At 39.9% G+C, this 27,492-nt stretch overlaps 1 protein-coding gene across 2 annotated transcripts in view; it reads right to left on the reverse strand.

Annotated features, from left to right (window-relative positions):
• Positions 1-27,492, reverse strand: part of slc7a9 (solute carrier family 7 member 9) — a 224,403-nt gene that overhangs the window by 164,618 nt on the left and 32,293 nt on the right. For both annotated transcript variants that reach the window (XM_039763591.1, XM_039763592.1), the window contains exon 3: positions 1,831-1,978. In XM_039763591.1, coding sequence (XP_039619525.1) covers positions 1,831-1,978 — 148 coding nt within the window. The remainder of the gene's footprint in view (positions 1-1,830; positions 1,979-27,492) is intronic.

A 27,492-nucleotide genomic window follows, 5' to 3' on the forward strand; every position in this document is an offset into this window, starting at 1 on the left:
CTCTCCCAAAAAATGAATGTGGCACCAAAAGGCAGTGACATGCCATTTGTTCTGCTAAATAACATTATTTTCATTTGGAATAGCAGCTTAATATATTATTTACCTTTGAAAATACTATACCTACAACCCATATGATTTGTTATCGCAAAATAAAGTTTTTCCCTAATTTAATCTATGTGGCATTGATACAATTTTAATTTGTGAATGAATTAATTAAACAAGGCATTTACCCTATTCTAAAGAACACTCTTCTCTGGAAATTCCCTACAGGGCATGAAAAATAAAAATCTACTGTGTGCATGTTGCACACATTCACATTATTATGCTACTGAAGTTGTTTTTTTATTTGAATGTTTGAGCTTGAGTTACATACAGCAAACCCTTTCAATTTTTAGAGACAGTTACTCCACCCCAAATCAAATCTCATGCCACAAGGCTAGGTTGGAATTAAGAATTGTATAAAACAGAGTGTGTTATTTTACTGCCATTCTTCTTAATTGTTGCTTATATTCCTGCTTTTGTTTTCTGTTACATTTCTGCCAAAAAACACTAATTGTCAGTGAAAGAGACACATTAGTGTCTCCACTCTTTATACCTGGGCAAGTTATACCAGCATACGTCCAGACAGAGAACTGTCTGTCATGGAAAGAAAAATGCTAACCTCTGTAACTGGAGTCTGACTGGTTAACTTTATACGTATTCAAAATATATATTAAAAAACCTACAAAAGATTTTAGTATAGATGAAGGACGTGTGGGAGGTGTCTAAATAGAAATAAGCTCATTGAAAAATTAAAATTAAGGTTTTCTATCAGTTGTTGTTGTCTGTAATGGGGGCATGCCTCATTTCTGTGGCATACCTGAGGCACCACAAACTTTTTGACAAAAGTCCTCTTGTTAACAGAATAGTTCACTATTGCCAGAATGCCCTCTGGCTTTGATTAAACGTTTCCCAGTACTGCACTGCTACAGACTGTCTCTTTTTTCTTAGATTGAATTTCTTTTTAGGCAAATCAGCACCCTCTCTTTTGTTAACTCTTGAAATGGCAGGCTTGAGTTCTTTAATAAACCTTTAAAGTAGACTTACATAATCACAAAATCTAAAAATACATGAATTGTTTTTAACACATTTTACAGACACTATCTGTTAGACATACTTACAGCTTCATATACCCTATGACTGCTTTAGTCAAGAAAATTAAATTCAATTCAGCTTATTCTTAAATAGCATACATTATTGTGCATAGGCTTAGCGCGATTATCCATATTTACTACATTTACATTATGAACTGGAACCCAATTGCACCTGCTACTGTCTGGGATAAGCAATGGTTTTGCATGAGTCTGTTTTAAATTAACAGCGTTGAAAAAATAAAGAGAGATGGATATATTTTGAAGCACGCTTATACAAAACATAAAACATATATGAATCTTAAAGGTTATACATGAACAAAATCTTGACACTATAAATTTCTGCTAACATATATATACACATACATATATGCAATAACAATGTAGTGATGCAATAGTCCAACATATAAAATGAGATACAACTAGTTGACAAAATAAGAGAGTAAAACAAAAACTCCAGTTCACACCATGCTGGACAAAATAAAATCCTGGACTCCACATTCATTTATAACAATAAAGTCATAGTTTGGTGATCTAGGCTACCTGGTCACCTCCTCATCTTGCCCATTCTAAAATATCATGAGAAAATGGAAATGATGTTATCTACATGAAAGAAATAATCATTATCCTTGATCCCAAACAGAGCAAAATTAAGCTACAGTATTTAGATTAGAAATGTAAGAGGTATTATTTTACATACCGAAAGTAGACACAATTCCGCATAAAACCCAGATGCACAGACAAGGACCAACTGCTCCTGTATGGAAAAGCACTGCTTTGGGTGAAATGAAGATTCCTGAGCCAATCATTGTTCCAACAATCAGACAAATACCACTGATGAGGCCGACCTAACAGGAAAAACAATATCATAAGAGAAAATTACAGTCAAATGTTTTCTGCCTGCTTAACTGATAAGCTAGAATACACCTTTCTAATCCTTATAAACTACTGATAAGGCCAAACAAACTGGAAAAAACACTGTAAGAGCAAATTAAAGTTTAAAGAACAGTGAAATTAATTCTGTCCGCTTATCTTACCAGCTTTTCTAATCCATAAAAATCAATGTACTGCTTCTTAAAAGATGGCACGAATGGTATCCAGTTTATTAGCTTGTTTTACCTCAGCAATTTATAGGTAAAATACAATACCTAGAAATTGTCTATGTCAAGAATTAGAATGACTGCTAGGAGTCATCATTCTCGACAAGTTATCTGATCAAGGGCACAGCACTTCCGAATCAAGCACACTACGATCTTATGTAGATTACACTGATGTTAACCCAAGTTAACCAATCATGTAAGGCTCAGGCTATAACATAGAAATTCTGTGAGTAGCCTGAAAGTTTTTAGAAACAGCCATGAATTTACCCATACCACCACAACAGATAGAGGGTAAGTTAGAAAGTCTCCACCCACAACCCCGCCGCCCCAGACCCCCCCACCCATCCAAGTCTGTAACTTGTGGTTTCAAGTTATATATTAGGTATGAGACAAAATTTTGTTCTATTGAAACATGCAACACAAAATACTGCCAATGTGAAATATGGTGTTGTGTCATGCACTGTGTGGCATTTCCACATGAAACGAAACACAGAGGCAAAAGTGCCTCATCATCATATGTGAAATGCGGTTTGGATTGCAGGATAAGTGTTTCACTTATACACACACACACACTTAATGTAATGAGACATATCCTCAGATGAGTATGAGGAATCGCAACATTGCTTCACAGATGCGTCACTGCACTTACAAGCTTGTTCTTAAATTGACTTCTACTGAACCTGGCAAAGCAAAAACTTAACCACTACATTACAACAGCTCACATGAAGATGTGCTTAATTGCTACAGGGGGAAGAAAGCTGCACATATTTCAGCTTTCATGAACCATGGATGTAAGAACTAGTGCTCAACACTTGTATTTAGAAACACTGGTGATTAAAGCAAACAATCATTTAGTAGTGCATATATTATTTTATAGAGTAATTATGTCATATATGCAGAGTGTGTGTCTATATATATGAGAGAGAGAGAGAGAGAGAAAGAGAGAGTCTGTGCTTGGCAATGGAAGACTACTGGGGGCAAAAATAACCATGGGTAGTTACCAGTTGATTTCTGCTATTTTATGAGGTGTTTGACATGGTTGTAACATGGATAGGGGTTACTTCACAGACTAAAATGTTTTACACCCATTCTTGGGCTTAAGTGTATGCCTTATTATTTCCAGCTCAGTGTTTTTATTTATACAAAATAAAAAGATTATAAAAACATACTTTAAAAGTTGCATATTTGCATATTGATTTGAATTTATTTTGTAATTTTCTGATTTATGAATGTTTAACACTAAACATACAGTACATTTCTCTTATGAAGATTTCACATTGTGGCAATATTGAATTATGAAACTTGAATCTCAATCTGAATTGTGGCAAAATGTTATTGTCTCATGCCATTAAAATGTTAAAAAATGCATGCAAACACATACACACACAAACATATACATTAGGGCTTCACAAGTAATCATTTATTATTAAGCGCTTTTACAGTTATGATTACAGTAGTTGATATAGTAATTGCAAAAAATGGCCATTACTGCATTACGTTTAGTACTCCTTCTCTGTCAAAGAGCTTTCCCAGTCACAAACTGCTCTAAACAGAAAATGAATGTTATATCCACCAGTTTCCTAAATGTACTTGGCAGTACTCGCATCATTAAAGGCTGAACACATTTTTAGATGTCTGATTCTTTTAAAAAACATGAAATTCCAATATATCAATACCCATTTATCTGAAATTAGTATTTTTGCTGCTTACCAGTATGGGAATGATTCATTAACATTAATGGCTAAAAAGAAAACATTTAAGACAGATTTGTGTATAAGCAAATTCATTCAAAATTCATCTAATATGATCAAGATGTTGTAAAGTGTCCAAAAGCATTACCAGTCTCTGCATTGAGCTGGGCAATATTCATCTGCAGTTTAAACATAGAAGTCTGTCTTATCTCAAAAAAAGTGAAAATTAAAACGTCCCAATATAGTTTAACTCAGGGGTGGGCAAAGTCAGTCCTGGTGGGCCGCAGAGGCTGCAGGTTTTTGCTCCAACCCAGTTGCTTAGAAAACAATCTGTGCCAATAATTTAATTTCATGGCTTGTTAGTGCTTTAACTCTGCCATATCAGACCATTCTCCTAGATGTTCTTTCCCTTTGTAAGGATATCATCCAAATGATTAGAAGGCTAAAATGGAGTAATACTCAGTCTTTCAATTTTTTCTTTTCACTTTCCTTCCAAGTATTTAATTAAAGCCAATAGTGCATGATAAATACACACAGGTGTAAATGGTAACACACTAAATGGAGAAAAGCTGCTTTCTTTTGTCATTTGAATCTTATTGCTAATAAAAAGCCATTAAAAACCAAGAGAACACCTGTTTAAGACTAAAACAAGCAATAAGGGTTCAGAATCGTAACGAGCGAGTCAGGTAAAGTGAAGCAGAAGTGTTACTTCAGCCATAAGTGCTTTTTATTAAGCAACTGGGTTGGAACAAAAACCTGCAGCCACTGCGGCCCTCCAGGACTGAATCTGCCCACCCCTGGTGTAACTCATATGTGCCAGGGCGGGGACAAAATCTGGATTTTATTTTAAATAAATTATCAATTCTAATAATGCAAATCAATGCTTACCTTGTAGAATAGTTATTGCTTCACATTGTTAAGAATGCTTAATGGGTTTGTATAAGTTGTTCGAATAGTGCAAGCTAGTAGTGAATAAGAGAGCCAAATAAACTGCTGCAAAACATCTACGAATAAGTATCTAATTTCAACTTTGTTGATTTTTGCCATTTGAATGACTAAGTCAAAGTAAGCATCACATAAGTTATTCCTTACATAGGAGGGGTAAATATGGATTAATAGAAAAATAGCAACACAAGGTTTGAGAACAAGGTGGGTGTTTTCTCTTTAAAAGACTAATCCACCCACCACAAAAAGTCTCGAAACGTTCTGGGGACAAGTGTACGAAGAGATTAAAGGTTAACTAGGTTTTCGATTACAGAGCAGCAAGGAAGAAAAATCTATCTACCTCAGGTTTTTACTTTTATATGGTTGGTTTTAATTATTTAAATGGTTTAATCTTTATGAGAATTTTAAATGTTTTTGTACATCTACTCTATATATACAGTCATATGAAAAACTTTGGGAACCCCTCTCAGCCTGCACAATAATTTTCTCTACTTTTAACAAAAAAGGTAACAGTGGTATGTCTTTCATTTCCTAGGAACATCTGAGTACTGGGGTGTTTTCCGAACAAAGATTTTTAATGAAGCAGAATTTAGTTGTATGAAATTAAATCAATTTCATACAACTTAATTTCAAATAGAATTTAATTTCAAACTAAATCACCCCTCCTCGAACTGCCACCTTATTGTGGTGGAGGGGTTTGCGTGTCCCAATGATCCTAGGGGCTCTGTTGTCTAGGGCTTTATGCCCCTGGTAGGGTCACCCAAGGCAAACTGGTCCTAAGTGAGGGATGAGACAAAGGGCAGTTCAATAGACTTTCAATGACGAATAAAAAATTTGGATGGCATTTTCCCTCGCCCGGACGCGGGTCACCAGGGCACCCCTCTGGAGCCAGGCCTGGAGGTGCGGCTCAATGGCGAGCACCTGGTGGCCAGGCCTGCACCCATGGGGCTCGGCAGGGCCCAGCCCATGAGGCAACGTGGGTCCCCCTTCTCATGGGCTCACCACCTATGCAAGGGGACAAGGAGGTCGGGTGCAGTGTGAGTTGGGTGGTGGCCGAAGGCGGGGACCTTGGCGGTCAAATCCTCGGCTACAGAAGCTGGATCTTGGGACGTGGAATGTCACCTCTCTGAAGGGGAAGGAGCCTGAGCTAGTGCACAAGGTCGAGAGGTTCCGGCTAGATATAGTCGGGCTCACCTCAATGCACAACTTGGACTTTGGAACCAATCTCCTTGAGAGGGGCTGGACTTTCTACCACTATGGAGTTGCCAACAGTGAGAGGTGCCGAGCAGGTGTGGGCATACTTATTGCCCTCCAACTTGGAGCCTGTACATTGGGGTTTACCCAAGGAGGGTAGCCTCCCTCCGCCTTCAGGTGGGGGGACGGGTCCTGACTATTGTTTGTGCGTATGTGGCCACATATCTTGGACACTTGGGTGAAGAGAGGGGCGGAGCTGCCAACTGATCACCACCTGGTGGTAAGTTGGCTTCGATGGTGGGGGAGGATGCCAGTTAGGCCTGGTAGTTCAAAACGTATTGTGAGGGTCTGCTGGGAACGTCTGGCAGAGTCTCCTGTCAGAAGTAGCTTCAACTCCCACCTCCGGCAGAACATTGAGTCCAAATGGGCCATGTTCCGTGCCTCTATTATTGAGGCGGCTGACCGGAGCTGTGGCCATAACGTGGTCGGTGCCTGTCATGGCAGCAATCCCCGAACCTGTTGGTGGACACCTGCGGTGAGGGATGCCCTCAAGCTGAAGGAGGAGTCCTACCGGACCCTTTTGCCCTGTGGGACTCTGGAGGCAGTTAATAGGTACCGACAGGCCAAGCGGAATGCGGCTTCAGTGGTTCCTGAGGCAAAAACTCGGGTGTGGGAGGAGTTTGGGGAGGCCATGGAGAACGACTTTTGGACGGCTTCGAGGAGATTCTGGTCCACCGTCCGGCGTCTCAGGAGAGGGAAGCAGTGCAGTGTCAACACCGTATACGGTGGGGATAGTGCGCTGCTGACATCAACTCGGGATGTTGTGGGTCGGTGGGAGAAGTACTTCGAAGACCTCCTCAATCCCACTAACATGCTTTCCAATGAGGAAGCAGAGCCTGGAGACTCCGAGGTGGGCTCCCCCATCTCTGGGGCTGAGGTCACCGAGGTGGTCAAAAAACTTCTTGGTGGCAGGGCCCCGGGGGTGGATGAGATATGCCTGGAGTTCCTCAAGGCTCTGGATGTTGTAGGACCGTCTTGGTTGACACGTCAATGCAACATCGCAGGGACATCGGGGACTGTGCCTCTGGACTGGCAAATTTGGGTGGTGGTCCCCCTCTTTAAAAAGAGGGACCGGAGGGTGTGTTCCAACTACAGAGGGATCACACTCCTCAGCCTCCCTGGAAAAGTCTATTCGGGGGTTCTGGAGAGGAGGGTTCGTCGGATAGTCAAACCTCGGATTCACAGTGGATTAGCTCTACACCCTTAGCAGAATCCTGGAGGGTGCATGGGAGTTTGCCAAACCAGTCTACATGTGTTTTGTGGACTTGGAAAAGGCGTTCAGCCGTGTCCCTCGGGGAATCCTGTGTGGGGTGCTCCGGCAGTATGGGGTACCGGACTCCATGATAAGAGCTGTTCAGTCCCTGTACAACTGGTGTCAGAGCTTGGTCCGCATTGCTGGCAGTAAGTAAAGCCCGTTTCCAGTGAGAGTTGGACTCTGCCAGGGCTGCCCTTTGTCACCGATTCTGTTCATAACTTTTATGGACAGAATTTCTAGGAGCAGCCAGGGTGTTGAGGGGGTCCGGTTTTGTGGACTCAGGATTGGGTTACTGCTTTTTGCAGATGATGTTGTTCTGTTTGCTTCATCAGGCTGTGATCTTAAGCTCTCTCTGAATCGGTTCGCAGCGGAGTGTGAAGCGGCTGGGATGGGAATCAGCACCTCCAAATCTGAGACAATGGTCCTCAGCCGGAAAAGGGTGGAGTGCCCTCTCAGGGTTGGGGGAGAGATCAGCCCTAAATGGAGGAGTTCAAGTATCTTGGGGTCTTGTTCCAAGGGAAGAATGGAACGTGAGATCGACAGGCGGATCGGTACAGCGTCCGCAGTGATGCAGGCTCTGCATCGGTCTATCGTGGTGAAAAAGGAGCTGAGCTATAAGGCAAAGCTCTCAATTTACCAGTCGATCTACGTTCCTACCCTCACCTATGGTCATGAGATATGGGTAGTGAACGAAAGAACAAGATCGCGAATACAAGCGGCTGAAATGAGTTTCCTCCGCAGGGTGTCTGGGCTTACCTTTAAAGATAGGGTGAGAAGCTCAGTCATCTGAGAGGGGCTCAGAGCAGAGCCGCTGCTCCTCCGCATCGAGAGGAGTCAGATAAGGTGGCTCGGGCATCTGATCAGGATGCCTCCTGGACTCCTCCCTGGTGAGGTGTTCTGGGCACGTCCAACCGGGAGGAGGCCCCAGGGTAGACCCAGGACACGCTGAAGGGATTATGTCTCCCGGCAGGCCTGGGAACGCCTTGGGATTCTCCCGGAAGAGCTAGTAGAAGTGGCCAGGGAGAGGGAAGTCTGGGCATTTCTGCTCAAGCTGCTGCCCCCGCGACCCGACCTCGGATGAGCGGAAGAGGATGGATGGATGAAATTAAATCAAATGTAAAAAAACTGGCTGTGCAAAAATTTGGGTACCCTTGTAATTTTGTTGATACGAATGAATGTAACAGCTCAATACTGATTACTTGCAAAACCACATTGGTTGGATTAGCTCGTTAAGCCTTGAACTTCATTGACAGGTGTGTCCAATCATGAGAAAGGTATTTAAGGTGGTCAATTGCAAGTTGTACTTCCCTTTGACTCTCCTCTGAAGAGTGACAGCAAGTGATCCTCAAAGCAACTCTCAAAATATCTGAAAACAAAGATTGTTCAGTATCATGGTTTACTGGAAGGCTACAAAAAGCTATTTCAGAGGTTTAAACTGTCAGTTTCAACTGTAAGGAATGTAATCAGGAAATGGAAGACCACAGGCACAGTTGCTGTTAATCCCAGGCCAGGCAGGCCAAAAAAAATACAGGAGCGGCATATGTGCAGGATTGTGAGAATGGTTACAAGACAACCCACATATCGCCTCCAAAGATCTGCAAGAACATCTTTCTACAGATGGTGTATCTGTACATTGTTCTACAATTCAGCACAATGTGCACAAAGAACATCTGTATGGCAGGGTGATGAGAAAGAAGCCCTTTCTTCACTCACACCACAAACAGAGTTACTTGTATTCAAATGCTCATTTAGACAAGCCAGATTAATTTTGGAGTAAAGTGCTTTGGACTGATGAGACAAAAATTGAGTTATTTGGTCATAGCAAAAAGCGCTTTGCATGGCGGAAGAACACCGCATTCCAAGAAAAACACCTGCTAAATACTGTCAAATTTGGTGGAGGTCCCATCATGCTATGGGGCTTTGTGGCTCATTCAGGGACTAGGGACCTTGTTAAAGTTGAGGGTCGGATGAATTCAACCCAGTATCAACAAATTCTTCAGGATAATGTTCAAGCACAAAGTTGAAATTACGCAGGGGTTGGATATTCCAACAAGACAAAACACAGTTCAAAATCTACAAAGGCATTCATGCAGAGGGAGAAGTACAGTGTTCCGGAATGGTTGTCACAGTCGAAAATCTATGGGATGATTTGAAGCAGGCTGTCCATGCTCTGCAGCCATCAAATTTAACTGAACTGGAGAGATTTTGTATGGAAGAAAGGTCAAAAATACCTCCATCAAGAATCCAGAAACTTATCAAAGGCTATAGGAGGTGTCTAGAGGCTGTTATATTTGCAAAAGGAGGCTCAACTAAAGTATTGATGTAATATCTCTGTTTGGGTGCCCAAATTTATGCACCTGTCTAATTTTGTTATGATGCATATTGCGCATTTTCTGTTAATCCAATAAACTTAATGTCACTGCTGAAATACTACTGTTTAGATAAGGCATGTAATATATTAAAAGGAAGTTGCTACTTTGAAAGTTCAGCCAATGTGCCATTGTATCACCGTTTAAGAGGGGGTTTCGGAGGAGTGACCGTGTCTCCTTGGGGTATAGGGACTGCAGAGCAGCCTTTAAGTTGGGGTAGTGTATGTGTGACTATCACAGGGAAGACATCATAGGCTAACACTCCCTGGGACAGTGTCACACACTTATGGGTCAATGAACTTTCCTTTGTGCCAAAACACTATGAACTGTATTATAATATGGTCACTTGACTGCAGTCTTTCAATCACCTACAGTATTCACCCTGGTTTCTTTCTGGTTTATTACAAAACACTAAATCTAGACAGGCTGCTGTCCTTGTCAATGTTTTAATGTATTGTGTTAAGAGTCACTGATTATGTCTAAAAACTGTTGTACTTTGCTTTTATAGTTAGCTCAGTTAATCTTCTAGCTCATAAAATTATGCTCTTTAAATTTTCTGTCTGCATTCAGGGTATGTCTACAACACAGTCCCAATACTAGTTTCCTATCACTAGCGCTTTCTAATCAATACAAACACCTTCAGTAAGCTGTGACTTACCATCTACTTAAAGGGTTGCATTCCAATTCTGTTCTACATAAACAGCAACTTCCCCACTTTTTTGCTTCTGTCTGTCTTTCCTAAATAATGTGTATGCATAATTCATTTCAAATAAAGTATATAATAAAATGTAGTGAATATAGTCAGTTAAAAGCACTACCATGTAACTGGTGAGAGGAACTCAGCTCGAACATTATCAAAATATAGAAGCATGCTGTGAGCAGAAGAGTTATCAATCAGAAGCAGAATGTTCCTTTACTTCTTCATATTGTGAGGTTTCTGAACTCTTTTGGCAACCCCGCAAAAGCAGCAATTCGCATACGATTTTTCAACCCAAGATTTTTCTTCTATTTTCCCTTGGTCCTTCAAGAAAGTTGACAATGTCAATGGTGAAATTCAGAATTTACTGGCAACGTCTTTTTTCTTTTTGTCAGAATCGAGAGCTGCAAGAATATCAAGTTTTTTTTCCTAAGTCAACTGTTGCCATTTTTTTGTGTCTGCCATTTCTATAGGAAGGTGACAATGAGTTAAATTCCAATGGATGTTTTTCAAATTTTGATGAGTAATAAGCAAAAGGTATCACTGAAAACAACAGAAAACAAACAGCAAAAAAAAAGTTCGAAGAAAGAGAAATATTTACAATGTTTCTGTTCGGGGATCGTTGTGCACAACTGAACTGTGATCATAGACCTAACTGCTCTGTGGATGATTCATTCAGGCATTTCAAGGTCTTTTTGGCACTTCACTGTAATGAAAGTATCCGCTGAATGTATTTCGTAGTAACAATATTTTTATAGACTCTGTCTAATGGGGAAACTGTCGGGACCGCAAAATATTTTGTTGTAATGATTCTACATTGTCCCTAGTGTGTGCTTGGTGTGTGGGTGTGTTTGTGTGTGTCCTGCGGTGGGTTGGCACCCTGCCCAGGATTGGTTCCTGCCTTGTGCCCTGTGTTGGCTGGGATTGGCTCCAGCAGACCCCCGTGACCCTGTATTCGGATTCAGCGGGTTAGAAAATGGATGGAAAATTTAATTGTAAAGATATTCATTGAAATGGAATTTGACCTGTATATATAAAATCTAATGTCTGTCTCTTTATATGTCTGTTCGCTTTTCATGAGAGAACTACTTAACGGATTTAGAGTTTTTACCTATAATTTGCTTGAACATTCCGTTTGATTTTGCGACTTGTCTCATCATGCCAAGTATCATAGTTCAAGATAAGAATCCAAATCCAAGAGAGACGGTGCAGGCCAAGGGGAGGGAGGTGGGGCCCTTCTCACTCACGCACCAGCCTACCTTTCACCATGTGATAGAGTGAATCTTGCCTGCACCAAGCAAGCAATACCTGTTTCTTCAACAGACATTATCATCTACAGTTTAAGGAGTAATGTGTGACATTTTTGAAAGAGAAATCAGAGCTACATGTGTTTTTTACAGTATAGCTGCTGATTGCCAGAGATATCACGGCCACGTGCTTTTCTCCCCATGCAGGGGACACTCTCCCATCACACCTGAACACGATCAGATACAGTGCCAACATCTATTGATTTTTGAAGTTTGTCCTGTTTCAATACTACGTGTGCACAGCTGCAGGGGACAGCTAGTATTAAATAAACACCCCATTAACATACCATGGACTTCTATCATTGGGCAGAAACACTTTTTCTCCAGGTAAAAAATATGGTGGGTATTTTGCACAGCTGCATTTTCCATAATTATTAACTGAAAGACTACTTGAAAATTATGCACTATTAAGTTTATCAGGTGAAGAACCCGTTTCATATAGCAAAGTGTATAACAGAAGACAAGCTCTGCTCACAGCATACATTAACATTTCTTCTCTGACCTGCCAAATTTTTGTGGATAGGTTGACTGCTATTGTCAAGGATGTCCTGTACTGTCCTCTCCATACACCTTTCCACCACCATTGTCACGGAGTCCACATTCATAACCAACACCGAGCTAGCCTTCTTCACCAGCTTGTACAGCATCTTCTTTTTCTTATCTGTCATACTGCTTCCCAAACACACAGGAGCAAAGAAGGGGAAACGGTCAAGAACTGTCTGAGAGAACAAAGACAATATTTCATCACATATGCTGAATGATCTGAACCTTAGGAGGACATCTTTGTTCACAAACCAGTCCAGTCTGTCATCGCTGTGGACACCTAGATATCTGTAAGTCTGCACAACCTCAATTTTATCCCCTCAGATGTTAAGCTGAAGGGAGAGCTTAGACCTGTGGAAGTCCATAATCATCTCCTTGGTCTTCAGAATTTGGTAGTTCTTATTGCTCCAGTCAATGTCCTCCAATATATTCCCCACCTGCCAATTCCTTTTACACACCACAACAGCTGTATCATCAGAGTACTTCTGAATATGTCAAAAGTCTGACTTATATTTAAAGACTTTTGTGTATGATGTGAACAGGAATGGTCCTTTGTGTGACCCCAATTTTGCTCACTACTGTTCCGGAGACACAGTTTCCCAGTTTGACAAACTGTAGTCATCCTGTCAGTAAGTTATGAATTCAGGAAGTGAAAATGGAATCCACACTCAACCTCTCCAGTTTATCTGAGAAATGGAAGGTTAGATGTATTGAATGCACTCAAAAAACATAATCCTCGCTTAACCAAAAGTTTCATCCAAAAAGAAGCGAGCCTGGTGTTGGATGTAGAGGACTACATCTTCAACACCAATGTGTTCTTGGTATGTAAAGTGAAGGGGATCCAGTGCATGCTGGACTTGTGGTCTAAAGTGATGCAGAAGCTGCTGCTGCAGTGAGTTCATGATGTGTGAAGTGAGGACCACCAGTCTGTAGTCATTTATATAAGTTAGACTCCCAACTATGGGAACAGGCACAAGACATGATGCTTTCCACAGAGCTGGGACCCTCCCACCTTGAAGACTTAGGCTGTTCAATATCTGCAAAGGCTCAGCAGGCTGATCTGCACACTTCTTAAGAGATCTGGGATATACCACATCTGGACCAGCTGCCTTTCCAGTATGGAAGAATAATTTTAGGGTAACATAGCTTTTATCTTAAAGAAATAGCATAAAGGGTTAATAAATGTCAGAAACCTTTACATGCATATCAGGAAGATTAAGGTCAAGTGAACAACAAAATGTACTGAAAGATGACTAAGAGAAGACAAAGAAATTATAGTTGATGTCCTGTAAAGAACCAGAATGGACAGTTGTTACATGCACAGAAATTTCAACGGTGGTGGCTCAACTGAAAAGGTATAAGAACCACCAGAATATAATATAATACAGTGTTTTCCAACCTCGGTCCTGGGGGCACACTGTGGCTGCAGATTTTTGTTCCAACCAGCTTCTGTTTTGAATTTATATAATATATATATATATATATATATATATATATATATATATATATATATATATATATATATATATATATATATATATATATATATATAAATAAATAAATGTACCAAGCAGTTGTAGTGGAATAATTTAATTTTTTTCTTTTTACCAATATTTTCATCTCGATTTTCATTCTACATTTCTAGGTGCTTTAATTGTTTAATTAATCCATTATTTACTAATTAGCGGGTCTGATGCTAAAGTAGTTGCAGCCTTTGATTATTCAGTGTTGTTTGCCAGCGTGTCTGATCTGCTCATTTTTAATTGTCATTAACAAGATACAACGAAGGGGAAAAACTGCACAGCGAAAGGGCAAAATATAATGAACAACAACAAAACAGAGTTAAGTATTTAAATCTATAGTAAAAGCAGATATATTTCTAAATGTCTTATAAATGTAAAAATCACACTGCTGTGCTTTTCTGAATGTAGAATTAAAGAAAGATAATACCAGCTAATTAAATGAGATCATTGCTATCAGGTGTTGTCACTGATAAGGAGTCTGGTTGGAACAAAAACATACAGCCACAATGTGCCCCCAGGACCGAGGTTGGGAAATGCTGATATAATAGATTTTTATTTTATATAAGTAATTTAGGTGTAAACCAATGAACCAACCAGAGTAAATGTATGTATTTATTGACACTGCATATATGTGTATAAAACAAACTTCTACGCTTTGTTTCTCTGATCATCTTGACCATGCTGCCTTTGAGGAATGCTCCCTCTAAGGCATTTTGCCAAGAAGTAATTAAAATATACAATGAACAGTTTTTCTTCTGCCCAATAACTGATATTTCCTGTTAGAAGATGTTTCTTTCCTTCATAAGATGTTAAATTTCTACCACACCAGTGGGTAGCTTGTTGAACTGCACCCTTACCACATTTGCTGTGAAGAACAAGGAAGTGGGACCTGGTGTAGCTGATGCTGCACCAATGGTGTCAGAGGTGCATCAACATTGGGGGGCAAAATCTGCCTCTGTAATGGTAGGAGAGGGAACAGGTGACCCATTTTGTGACACCAAGCTGGTGTTGGACACTATGTTAAACTCATTGGCCTTGTGCTCATCACCTGCTATTGCCTTTGCTCCTCTTCTCTTTATAGCTACTAATGGTCTTCATTTCCCCCACACTTCTTTGATTTTGTTGTGTTGAAGCATCATCTCCAATTTTCCTTCATAGTCCATTTTATCCTGCTTTAAGCACCTGTTACACTTGTGCTTTACTAACTTAAGCTTCTCCCTATCACCAACCCTGAAAGCCTACTTTTTTGGTTTAGGAGTTTCTTAATGTTACTGGTAATCCAAGGTTTATTACTGGGATAGCACCAAACAGTTTTTTTTTTCATGTACAATAATATCCCTGCAGAAATTTATGTAGTCCGATGTGCAGACAGCAACCCTGTCAACTTCAGTGTCTGTACCATTCTCCTGTGACTCCAGCAGTATATTACAATCTGTACACTTAAAGTAGCCCCTAAGAGAATCTCTGGCCTTGGGTCTCCACTTGTCGAATGATCGGATAGTTACAGGCTTTATAATTACACAGAGTTTGCATACTGGCCGCTGACAAACCAGATTGTGGGGTAATTTACTAAGTGGTGGTAATGCAGAAATACTGCAGGCCTCCTTGATGTTGGCATAACACAGGTCCAATGTTTTATTTTCCCTTGTGGGACAGTCAACAAACTGTATAAAACCAGTCAAGTGAGAGGAAATGTTTACATGATTCGAAATCCCCTAAAAGAACAATAAAAGCACCAGGGTGTAAGGTTCTACAATCTCGCGACAGGCTCTGCCCACACAGGAATGTGAATTTTCTTTCTTTTCCACTTCCTTTCTCGTCTCTGTCCGCTCATACTATAGTATATACTATAGGTTGATCCACACAGGAGTCAGGGATGTTATTTGTCAGACAAGTCTCCAAAAAACACATTAGTCTGCATTTATGAAACCCCCGCTGGTTCTTTACAAGTGTCTCCATCTCCTTCTACTTGTTAAGCTCAGAGTTGACATTCCCCACAAGAATCAATGGAAGAAAAGGCTTGTATCTCCATCTTCTAGTCTTTAGCTTAATCCCGGCTCTACGGCCACAGTATGGCTTTTTCAGCTCTGGAGGAACAGGATTATTAACACCGTGTGCTGTCCTTCATAAAGAAAGAGGACATTCCCTTGTGTAAACTAAATAGTTTACACAATCAGATGGTTCCCAAACTTTTCATTTGAAGACTTTTTCCCAGTTGAATGCTTTCATTTTTGTACAAATTGTTTTCATTTTACGCTACGTGCTATCACAATTTTTTTTTAGGCCCTTACAATGTTGCCTCATTCGTTATCTTTCTAATCTGTTCAATCTTCCTACTGATTATGCAGTCCTGTATTACTTTTTTGAGTTCTAATGGATATGTTATTTTTGGTAGAATAGAGACATTGTACCTGCTCCAGTTATTATGGTGTCAGATTAGTCATGGCTTGATGCTACTCCCCAAGGATCTGCCTCTGCGTGTGGGTGTGCTGTCAGTAAGCTGAGCATGACACCTGTTGCTCTGCCTGCTTCAATTATTATGGTGTTATACTGTTCAAGACTTGACACTACTTCTCAAGGATCTGCCTCTGTTTGGAGTGTTGTAGACGACACTTCCTGAAGGTCTGAATGCGCTCTGACCATGACTTGGTGGGAGCTGGCTGTATGGATAAAAAATGGTTTGCAATAATTGAACTGTTTATGAATCCTCAGAAGTTAAACCACTATGTACCAAACCTTTATTGTTGAGCCTAATTATTACACTGTAACATTACCAAAAATCATATTAAATCAAAATGATTGATTTATTGAATTTGGTTACTGCCATAGAATTTAGAATTGCTTTACCTCCTTTCATGCCAAGACCTCGCTGAGGAAATTAGATAACCTAAAAACACCAAGCTCTTATGAATTTCACATTTATCTAGTTTATCAAAGTTGTGAAGGCTGTGTCAATATGACAAAAACCTCCCGTACTTGTTTTACACGTGTTTCAAAATCATTACAAAAATCAAAATACCATTGATACATAACAGCTCAAAATGTATTAGAAATCATCACAGACAGACTTTGAAAAACTGCCTGAGCATTTGCTATGATTATGCCATATCTAGCCAATAACCATATACGATTTCCATAATAGCCCATGGTGGCATTAAATTAAGTTTTCTATTCATCACCTTTCAAAATTTGAAATTAATTCTGCTTTTTATATCTTAGAAATCATTCCTTAGTTATTATAGACCTTTTGGAGTACCTTAGCTAAAATTGAAACTGGTTATCCACTTTAACGGTCTGTAAAAATTATTAATCAAAATATGAGCCATTGCAAAGTGTTGTATACCATGGACAACCAGGGGCGTACCACTCCCCAGAACTCGACACAGACAGGCTGAGGCACAAGTCTTGCCAAATAGCACACGTTTTATTTTAGTTGGTAAGCATTTTCTTTTGCTCCTAACTTCCCAGCACAGTACACAAGCAGTACAAAACACCAAATAATGACACACAGTCCTTTCTCTCTCTCTCTCTTCTTCACCTCTACTCCTCCACGCAAGCTTTGTCCTCCACCTCCCGACTCTGGCTCGTCGCTGAGAGGCTGGCAAGTTCTTTTAAAGTGTCCAAATTGGATGTGTTTCTGTTCTTCCGCCCACATGGTCTGTAAGCACTTGCAGGTAAGGCAGAATCCCCATGCCACATGGCTCCTCCAATTTTACAGCAAGTCCAATAGTGCCCTGTAGGAATCGAATGCACAGCTGCAATTCAGGGGAGCTGCCATCTAGCATTCTGGGGGAAGCAGTACTCTAAATAGGCTGCCTTCCCTCATCCTTCCACTTATTGGGCGTCCCAGCCGGTTTGGGCTGCCGGCCGTCTCTTACAATACACATGGTAAAGTGGCAGTAACAAAACACCATATTAGCTAACATGTTACATTAGAAAACCAGGCAACAAACTTATCACGTCAAGTCGGGGAGCATGCACTGGTACAGTGTGTTGCCGCACCCACTACACGGCGAAACAACCCAGGATCCTGGTTGGCAGTCCAGTCCTACCCTCCAGAAATGACCCTCCATCTGCAGCAGCCAGGTATTATGTGGGTGACCCCTTGGCCTGGTCCAGCCACTTGGGTCCTCAAAAATGAGGATCTTATGCACCACATGGTCATAGTGCCGTAACTGATGCTCCCTCACAATGCAGGTAATGTGCCTCATTCGGGACTCCATAAGCAACCCCTCATTCAACACAAAGTCAAACCAACGGTACCCAGGGATTTTCCGGAGAGACACAGTACCAAAGGAGTCCAGTCTTCGTCTCAGGTCACTGGATAGTGTCCATGCCTCACAACCATAGAGTATGAAGACTAATTAAAACTAAACTAAATTTCCAAGGAAAATCAAAACTAACATACAAATCAAAAATAGTAAAAAAAAAAAAAAAGGAAAACTATAATAATCTTTGTGAACATGACTATACCAGGAGATGATTAAAGTGCACATAGATGAGGTTAGGGCAAGCAAAGGTCAGAACACCTGGAAAGCAAAGTAAGACCAAACAATCAAAAAACAAAATGAAAAGATGACATTTTAAGTTAAAAACCAGGTGGTTGTTACTAAAAAACAAAAAAAAAAAAAAAAAAAACCCTTTGGTTTAAAAACTAACTACCACTAAGAGATTATCTCTACCAAACGATAAAGTACTGTGTCACTGCTGCTAATATCATCACTTCATGTCAAGTCATCAGTATTCCAGATTTTAGGCGCATAACAGCAGAAGGCCACTTCACCACTTCTTTTAAGTTTAGCTCTTGGAATTCTAAGTAGACGCTCATTTGAAGATATAAGGTTACAATTTACTTGATAGTAAGGTGTAAGACATTCCGAAATATAAGATGGAGCGAGATTATTTAAGGCTTTGTAAGCCATATCAAGTATTTGAAAGTCAATTCTAAATGACACATGGCTCCAAAATCCGTACTAACCCCTACTTTCTCTGCTGTTCTCGTTCTGTTTTTTTGTGGTGGTGATCTGCCCCACCACCACCTGATCAAAGCACTGTGCAGTCCCTACATTAATGGATGGAAGGCCAGCGGTCCACATGACCATCATTGTCTAATTCTTCCATGTGAAGCCTGAAAACCATGAGGACTGATTTAGATCATTTATGTTACGTAGAATGCCTAGTGGGGGCGGGGCTCATGGCCTTGGAACCCCTGCAGATTTTGTTCTTTTTTTCTACAGCCCTCTGGAGTTTTGTTTGTTTTTTATGTCCTCCCTGGCCATCAAACCTTACTTTGTTCTTTGTTAATTAGTATTGCCCAATTTCTATATTTTTTATTTTTTCTTTCTTAATCTTGTAAAGCACTTTGAGCTACATCATTTGTATGAAAACGTTCTATACAAATAAATGTTGCTGTTGTTGAATCATGCATAGAAACATTGAAGAGGAGAATGGAAAGATGGCATACCTGTCTTGCTCATTTCAAAATTTGAAAAGATTGTGAAATTTAGTAAGAATAATAGCAGAAGGAGATGAGTAAAGTGTCTTCACCATATTGATGTAAGTCTCCCCAGACCCCATGTGATACATGACTTGCTACAAGAAAAAACAGTTCATTAAGTCATTATGTCTTTTCAGCATCTAAGGAGAGCAAAGCTGGGGTATGGGGAAGTTGGGGCACTGTGTCAATGATGTAGAGAAGCCAGTCTGATGGGTTGAATTGGCTTGGAGATTATAAGCTGAAGGCAGCATGTCAAAAGATCAGCAAGCAATTTTGCATCAGAATGCATTAAAGAGATGGGCTGATAAATTGAGCAAACAGTTAATCTTGTTTTAACAAAAGGATGATAATAGCAGCATTGAAAAAGTTATTAATTCAGGTAGTCTACATGGCAGAATCAAACATTTGGAAAAAATGGACTCTTCTTTGCTGCCAAAACAGAAAAAAAAAACACCGGTGGCAACCCATCTGGCCCTGGTTATTTCCCCAATTGCATGGAGTCTAAAGCTTTAGTTTCAGCAACAGTAATAGGTGTATCAAGACTAGAGGCATCGTCTTTCAAGAGCTTAGGGAGGTTCAGATTGGATAGGAAGGAGTTGATTTCAACGTGGATGAAGTTGGTGTGATCAGAAAATAAATTAGTGTAATACTCAAAAAATTGTCTATTAATCACAGTTGGATTATTAGTAAAATGCCCGGCCACTTTTCGAATTGAACTAATAGTAGCAGATGCTTCACACATACGGAGATGAAATACTTATAATTTACTTAGCCTGGCCCCAGAAGCATAATATTTGGCTCATGTCCGTTGGATGTTGAATTCCACTTTCTGTAAAAGTGTAGGGTTTAACGCTGATCTTACATTAGAAATTTAGGACTCATAATCAGGATTAAATACACAGGGGCAGGTATTCTTCACAGCAATGAGCTGAGATTCCAAGTCAGAATTTTTTTTTTCTGCAGGACAGTGCGAATCCAGAAGCATGGCTAACAGAAAAATCACAAATTGCCCCTTTCATTGCTAGCCAGACATAGGCAGGGTCTTCCACATAGCCAGAATTAATAATGACAAACTCTTCCAGAACACTTGATAGCTTTTGAACAGAATACATGATCAAAAAACAGTGATGAGTTAAACTACCAACAGGCTGCTCGAGGTGGGGTTGTTGAAAAGAAAACTGGGAAAGAACAGACTTATGGTCTGAGAGTGATGTTGATGCAAGCCAGGCATTTGAAAGGTATGGTACGAATGAACGTGAAATAAAAAATATAATCAATTCTGGAATGCAAATGGTTTCTGCTAGTGCTTTTTGAATTACTGGCATGGAATTTTGTGGGTCAGATAAATACAGTAACATATCTGCATGTAGTGATATTTTCTGTTCAAATCCTTCTATGAAAATCCTCTTTATCTCTGATGTATTTTGAAAGTAAACAGTCCATGGCTCAATGGTGACTGCAAACTGCAATGGTGATTGGGGACATCCTTGTCGATTACCACGTTCTACTTTGAAGTAGTCCAAAATATTGTTGTTAATACGAAATGAGGCTTCTGAACTAGTATAGAATATTCTGATCAATGCACATATGTTTGGGCCGAATCCAAATTTGTGCAATGTTGTGAAAAGCTAGTCCCATTCCACCATGTCTAATGCTTTTTCTTTATACAAAGATAGTAAGATCACTGGGGTGTCAGATTTAATGGGTGAATATACTATATTAGAGCACCATCCAGGCTGCAGTCATGTGATTTTGAATCACAGGCTGTTGTTTATCCCAACTGTTACTTTCCTAAAGCTGTTACCCATAATCCCTGTTGTGAGGCATCCAATATATTTAGTCATGATGCAAACCTTATATTACTTAATAACCAAAAAGAAAAGGTGTATTATTATGCCAAGAAGTAAAACATGACCCTCCACCAGGGGCACCTGTAACAGAAACTTAGTTCAAATTAAAACAAAAAAATATATCAGCAGTTCAGAAAGAAGTATGCAGTTTTAAATGCTGCTTATTGAACATTTGCTCTCTCAGAAGTAAAGCTATTTTGGTAAATATTATATTAAGTACTAAATCTGATCTGTGTCTTCTCACTGAAACCTGGCTTAGTAAATCTGACACTGTTCCCCTAGCTAAGGCGTCACCAAATGGAGACTCGTTCCTTCTTAAATCTAGAGATTCTGGTCGAGGAAGAGGCCTTGGAATAATTCATTGTAACAAAATGCAACTCACTACTAAAAATGTAGGTGACTTCACATCCTTTGAGGCATTCATTTTAAATATTAAAACAGATTCTAACACAATTATAGTGTTAGTCTACAGACCACCAGGGCCATATTCATTGTTCATGACTGAATTTAGCAACCTTTTATCTGATTTGGCTATAAATTATGATCATGTAGTATTGATAGGGGATTTTAATGTACACATTGAAGTGGAAACTGACACGTTTAGCAAATGTTTTACTTATTTGTTAAATTCAGTAGGATTTTGTCAGATTGTCAAAGGTCCAACACACAATCATAACCACACACTGGATTTAATAACTTACAAAGTTGAAATTAAAAATGTAAAATTACTCAATTAAATTAAGTTATTTTTGATTACTACTTAATTACATTTGATTTGGTTCTGCCCTTACCAATACACTCACAGATTTTAAAAAAAGACATCTAAATTGTAATTCTGCTTCAAAATTTATAGATACTTTGAGTAAGTCGAGTGTAATTGTGGAAATCCATTTAGATCAGTTAACATCAAATGTAAACATGAGAAACAGTTTAGATCAGCTAACAGCACATTATAATGTGACCTTGAGAGATGCTCTGGACACAGTGGCTCAGTGATCAAAGCACATAGAAACTCTCCCTGGTTTGATGAAAACACTCGATCTCTTAAATTAGAGTGTCAAAAGCTGGAGCGCAGATGGAGAACAACATATCTGCATGTCTTTCAAATTGCATGGACAGAGAGTGTTAAAAAATATAAAAACATTCTTTTTAAGCTCACACAGAATGCTATTCTACAATAATAGAAAGCAATAATAAAAATCCTCGGGTACTCTTTAGAACAGTGGCTAAATTAACAAATGTGAATTCAGATCTACAGTGCAAAATACCAACATATATTAACAGTACAGACTTTATGAACTTCTGTAATGAGAAAATTTAAAATATAAGATCCCAGATCTCAACATCACAGTGCAAATCACATTCTAGCTTGACAGACCCTGTCTCATATTGCATTCAGCACTTTAGAAATTTTAATCCTGTAACTGAGCAGGAAGTCTTGACTTTAATTTCTCAAATGAAGCCTACTACTTGTTCCCTAGATCCAGTGCCAACAAAACGAGCAAAAAGTGCAATGGATGTTCTTGCAGCACCTATTCTTAACATTATAAATAGTTCATTATTGCATGGCACACTACCTGATGCACTAAAAGTGTCAGTCATTAAACCATTACTTAAAAAGTCACACCTAGACCCACATATATTTAATAACTATAGACCCATTTCAAATCTACCCTTTTTCTCTAAAATACTAGAAAAAATAGTCACCAATCAGTTTCGTTCACAACTTGCACATCACAATTTACTTGAGAAATTCCAGTCTGGTTTCCGCACTGGTCATAGTACAGAAATGGCACCAACACATGTTGTAAACAACAATCTGATATCCTCTGATGAAGGAAACTCCACTGTAATTATGTTGTTAGACTTAAGCTCAGCGTTTGACACCATTGACCATTCTATTTTACTGCTCAGGCTAGAAAATGACATTGGGCTTACAGGCACTGTGCTCGCTTGGTTTAGTTCTAATTTATCAAATCGATTCCAATACATAAAGGAATGCACTAACAGTACTCCATCATTATACAAAGAAGTGAGACATGGTGTCCCACAAGGCTGACGCTGTTAGTTAGGGTTAAATCGAGGGTTGGGGAGGGGGGAGTGAGCAAGAACGTGACTGAAGAATAAAAGTGAAAAAAAAACTAACTTTTACCAGTATCATACATTTACACACAAACTGACACTGTTCATTTTCAAATAATACTACAATAGTGCGATGATGTTTTCTGATTGGTACTATTCAGGTAATAAAATGATTTCTTCAAAATGTCACATATATTTGTCTCTTTCTTTTTTTCCCGGTTTTGCATTGACATCATGCATCAGAAGGCGTGAGCTTATTCAGTGCTAGCAGGAACGCACAGGTGGCCGGTTGCTGTGTGCTACAACATGCTTGGTCTGGCGGCATTCAGCGCACATGTACTGTACAAGGCATGCACGGGTCCACTGAGAAAACAAGAGTGTTCTTTGCTCACCATGCACTTCGTTGTTGCTTCTTACAAGAAAAGGCGATGGAAAAAGAAAAGCAGGATGCAACATCGACAAGTTTCTGTTCCAAGACAACACCACCACCACCACCACCACCGCTTCCCCCAGGAAAGGAAACTCAGTCAGTGTTAGGTGCCCCTTCAATGTAATAGGAACCACAGCATACAGAGAAATGTGTACATTGCAACAGGTACACATGTACCTGTATAGCGCCGAAGTTACTGCTCTTTACCATTCTCTCCTCTTCATGTCCTGGAGTACAAAAGAAACAGCATACAGCAACATGCAGGGACTGGCAGGAACACTCAATAAAATTGAATAAAAAGAAAATCAAGTGACGGTGAGATACGAAGAAGGCAGCTTCGCCAGCGTTTGTGTGTCAGAACCCTTTGGGTGGAGAGGGGCGTTATTATGCATCGTGGTACACTGCAGAGCTATAGCGCGTCTTTATGTGAAAACAGCCGTGTCAGATGGGGTTGTATGGATTGATTCTGAATGCGACTGAGAGAATGAAAACTGAATAAAAAAAATAAAAAAAACCCTTTACAAGGATCATAAATTGCACCGGCTGTTACAGACTGAAATCAAATGTATGCTTTTATTCTAAAATAGTAAGACTAAGAGCAGTTTACTTCTCAAAACGGAGTGATGCAAGATCGAACTCGCGACCTTTTGATTCCCAGGCAGGAACTGAATCTATTGCACCACGGAGGCAGTTACAATAAACGGCTGTCAATGTCGCAAGTTAAGGCGGCTTTTTGTTTCTGCAGTAATATTTTTGAATAAAAGCGCAATTGTTGTGTTATATTTGTACCTTTTGTGAAAATGTTTCTTTGATATTTGGACTTCATACATTATATAGTTTATGCCTACATTTTGTCATCTACTACTAGAATATAAAAAAACGTTTCTGTTTTAACAATGTGTTTATACAGATTACTGTAGAAACGGAACAGACATGAAATGTGTGTGCTCCAAATAACAATCTATTATTTCCACTCTAAAACTCCACCTTCACTCCCAGATGCTCAATCAAGGCATGAGTTGAGAGAAGTTGTGCACATTCTAAATTGGTGGGGGGATGGAATAGCCGGCTGCTCCTAGCTTCTCTTTATCAGCACATTTAGAGGACAAAGGACGCTGGCGGAGAGATGTGAAGGGATTTAAGAAGCGATTTAAGGTGGGACGGAATTACGAGTTTTTTCGTAGGCTCTGGTAATTCTAGCGTTAAATGTATGTTTTCATTAAAAATATTTTTTAAAAATATTAAAAATAAAAAAGTTCACTACTCAAAATGGTAAATTTGGGCGACACCCAGGATCGAGCATTTTGATTACAAATCAGCGGTTCTTACTGCTGCACCATGGAAGATGTTGTATTGCACTTGCACCTTTTGTGAAAGTGTTGATATTTGGATTTCAACCTTCACATATTATACAGTTAATGTTTACATTTCGTAAATTATTACCAAAACATTAAAAAAAACGTTTCTGTTTTAACGATGTGTTTACATAGATAGTTGTAGACAAGGAACACACATGAAATGTATGTATTCCTAATAACAATCTATTATTTCCCCTCTAAAACTCCAGTACTTCACTTTAAGATAATTGAAGCTTGAGCTGGGGCCTTCCTGCGTTGATGGGGGAGATGGTATAGCAGGCTGCTTGGGCTTATCAACACATTTACAAGACAAAAGATGCTGACGGAGAGGTGTGAAGGGATTTAAGGTGGGCTGGATTTACATGTTTTTTGTAGGCTTTGGTAATTCTAGTGCTAACAAGAGGTTTTTGAACAGCATCTCAGAGATGCATGCATAGCACTGAGACAGGTTTTAATTGAAAGCTGATTACTAAATCATAACTGAAAAAAGAATCAGATATGATAGTGGATGATAAGATGACATGTTTTGAGGACCAATCTGAGCTGTAGGTAAAAGAAAAAAGTGCAGGAGAGTAGAAAAACTTTACAAAGATCACTGAATGAAAGAAACCCTGACTCCCCAAAAAGATTGCCGAGTGTGTGAATACCTAGTAGACTGGTGTGTGACAACCATTTCTGCAAAAAACACAACCGTGCCTTGACTTTCCTAAAATTCTGAAACATGTATAAAGTAATAAACCCTAATTTGTTAGAGCCAGACTTCATTTGGTGTTGGGTTGGACAGCTGCAGGACCGGGAGAGAAGTAATATCTCCCCTGGTACACGAGAAGGCAGTCGACCTGGTGGGTGTTGGGGCCACAGGAACAGAGCTTGGCAGTTTAAATAGAAAGTCATCAATGGGACTTTGAGGAAGGAAAAAAAAAACAGATATGGGACACAAAACAAAGGCCGAATTGTAAACCTCAAAGTTAGAAAAGGACACGCCTCAGTCAGTCTTGGACAAAGTAAGAACTGAATATTCAATTCTTAGGAGTTGCACATTCTGTAGTAAAGGTGACAGTAGCGATATCACTCCAAAAGGCAGGTGGGGGAGGGACTAGTTGCTCACAGTTCAATTGCATTAATATATTGTGGAAAAATACAAGACAGCTTGGTCAATCTGGTGTACGTGACAAGGGTCATGCGGACCCTGCTTGCCCATGGTGTACATGACAAAGGTCATACAGACCATGCATGCCCATAGTGTGCGTGATAAGTGCTACTTCTTGTTTTCTAGGTTTCTACACAAAAAACCACAAGTGTGGACTCATCAAAAACTAAGGGACCAACAGATGTACTCAACCTATAGGTTTGGTAATGCTGATTCAGGCTAATATTTTGAAATACTTGTGTAACTAAAGTCATAAGACAAAAACCCTATAAAAAATCTGGAACACCGACCTCTTGGGGCAGACGAAGGGCAGGTGTCCTAGGACTGTGCTTCTCTGTCATTTAACATTTGCCTGGTGTATATGAATAAAAGATTTTTAATAACTTTAATTATACCTCTCTGTCTTCAGTCACAAGAAACGACACCATAGAAAAAGTGTCCACAGTTTTCTGGCGCCCGGACGTGGGGCAAGAGACGGCCGACTGACTCCTAGATCGGGACCACCTCAGTGATCCATCTTTTCAAGCGGACTGCTGCCAATACGGGCCCCGTCGGCAGTGCAAGCAGTTCCGGCAAAAGTTAGGACTGCCCTGTCCTGAGTGACTCCTGCGCGAGTTCAAATACTCCCAGGCTGGGGTAAGTACTGGGGAAATCCCCATTCTTGTACACCGCCAGCACTGGCTTGCTGTTAGGAAACATAGGAAAAATTTTATCTACATACTGGAACTTTGCTTTCGCCGTGCACTGTGACAGTTGATGTAGGAAAATAGTACAGTACTCTTCCTCTGGGAATACTAAGGGGAACATTGGGGGCGGGTGAGTGGCACACTCAGCACTCCAATAGTTCATTGGACAGGGGAAGGAATAGGATAGGTATTTAAAGGTAAATCTGACACAGGGCTCGGGAAAAGGCAAGGGGACATAATGGGAACACATAACAGCAAGCCTGCCAACCGGTGCTCCGGGGGTTCGAAGTCTTTTATGCTGGAAGGACTATTTTCGGATGATCAACAGACGCCACGTAAGAATGGGTCACCCAGGAAGTTGATAGAGAAAAAGACAGGGTTGGATTTTAAAAAGGCATGTAAAAAATGGAATAAGCAGAGCGGTGGACGTTGGCCGCCAGAAGGGACAGGAGATGCAAGTGAGATACAGGAAATAAGGAAGATTTTATGTTGAAATACACAGGGCTGTTGTAATGGAGGACCATATCGGATGGATATGTTTGATCAGTGGGAATTGGTTATTAAAGATCGGAATTTGGAAGCGGTACAGAAACAGAATGAATTGTTGAAAGCCAATGAGGGAAAG

Source organism: Polypterus senegalus, chromosome 9, assembly GCF_016835505.1.
Source record: "Polypterus senegalus isolate Bchr_013 chromosome 9, ASM1683550v1, whole genome shotgun sequence".
NCBI classification, from domain to species: domain Eukaryota; kingdom Metazoa; phylum Chordata; class Cladistia; order Polypteriformes; family Polypteridae; genus Polypterus; species Polypterus senegalus.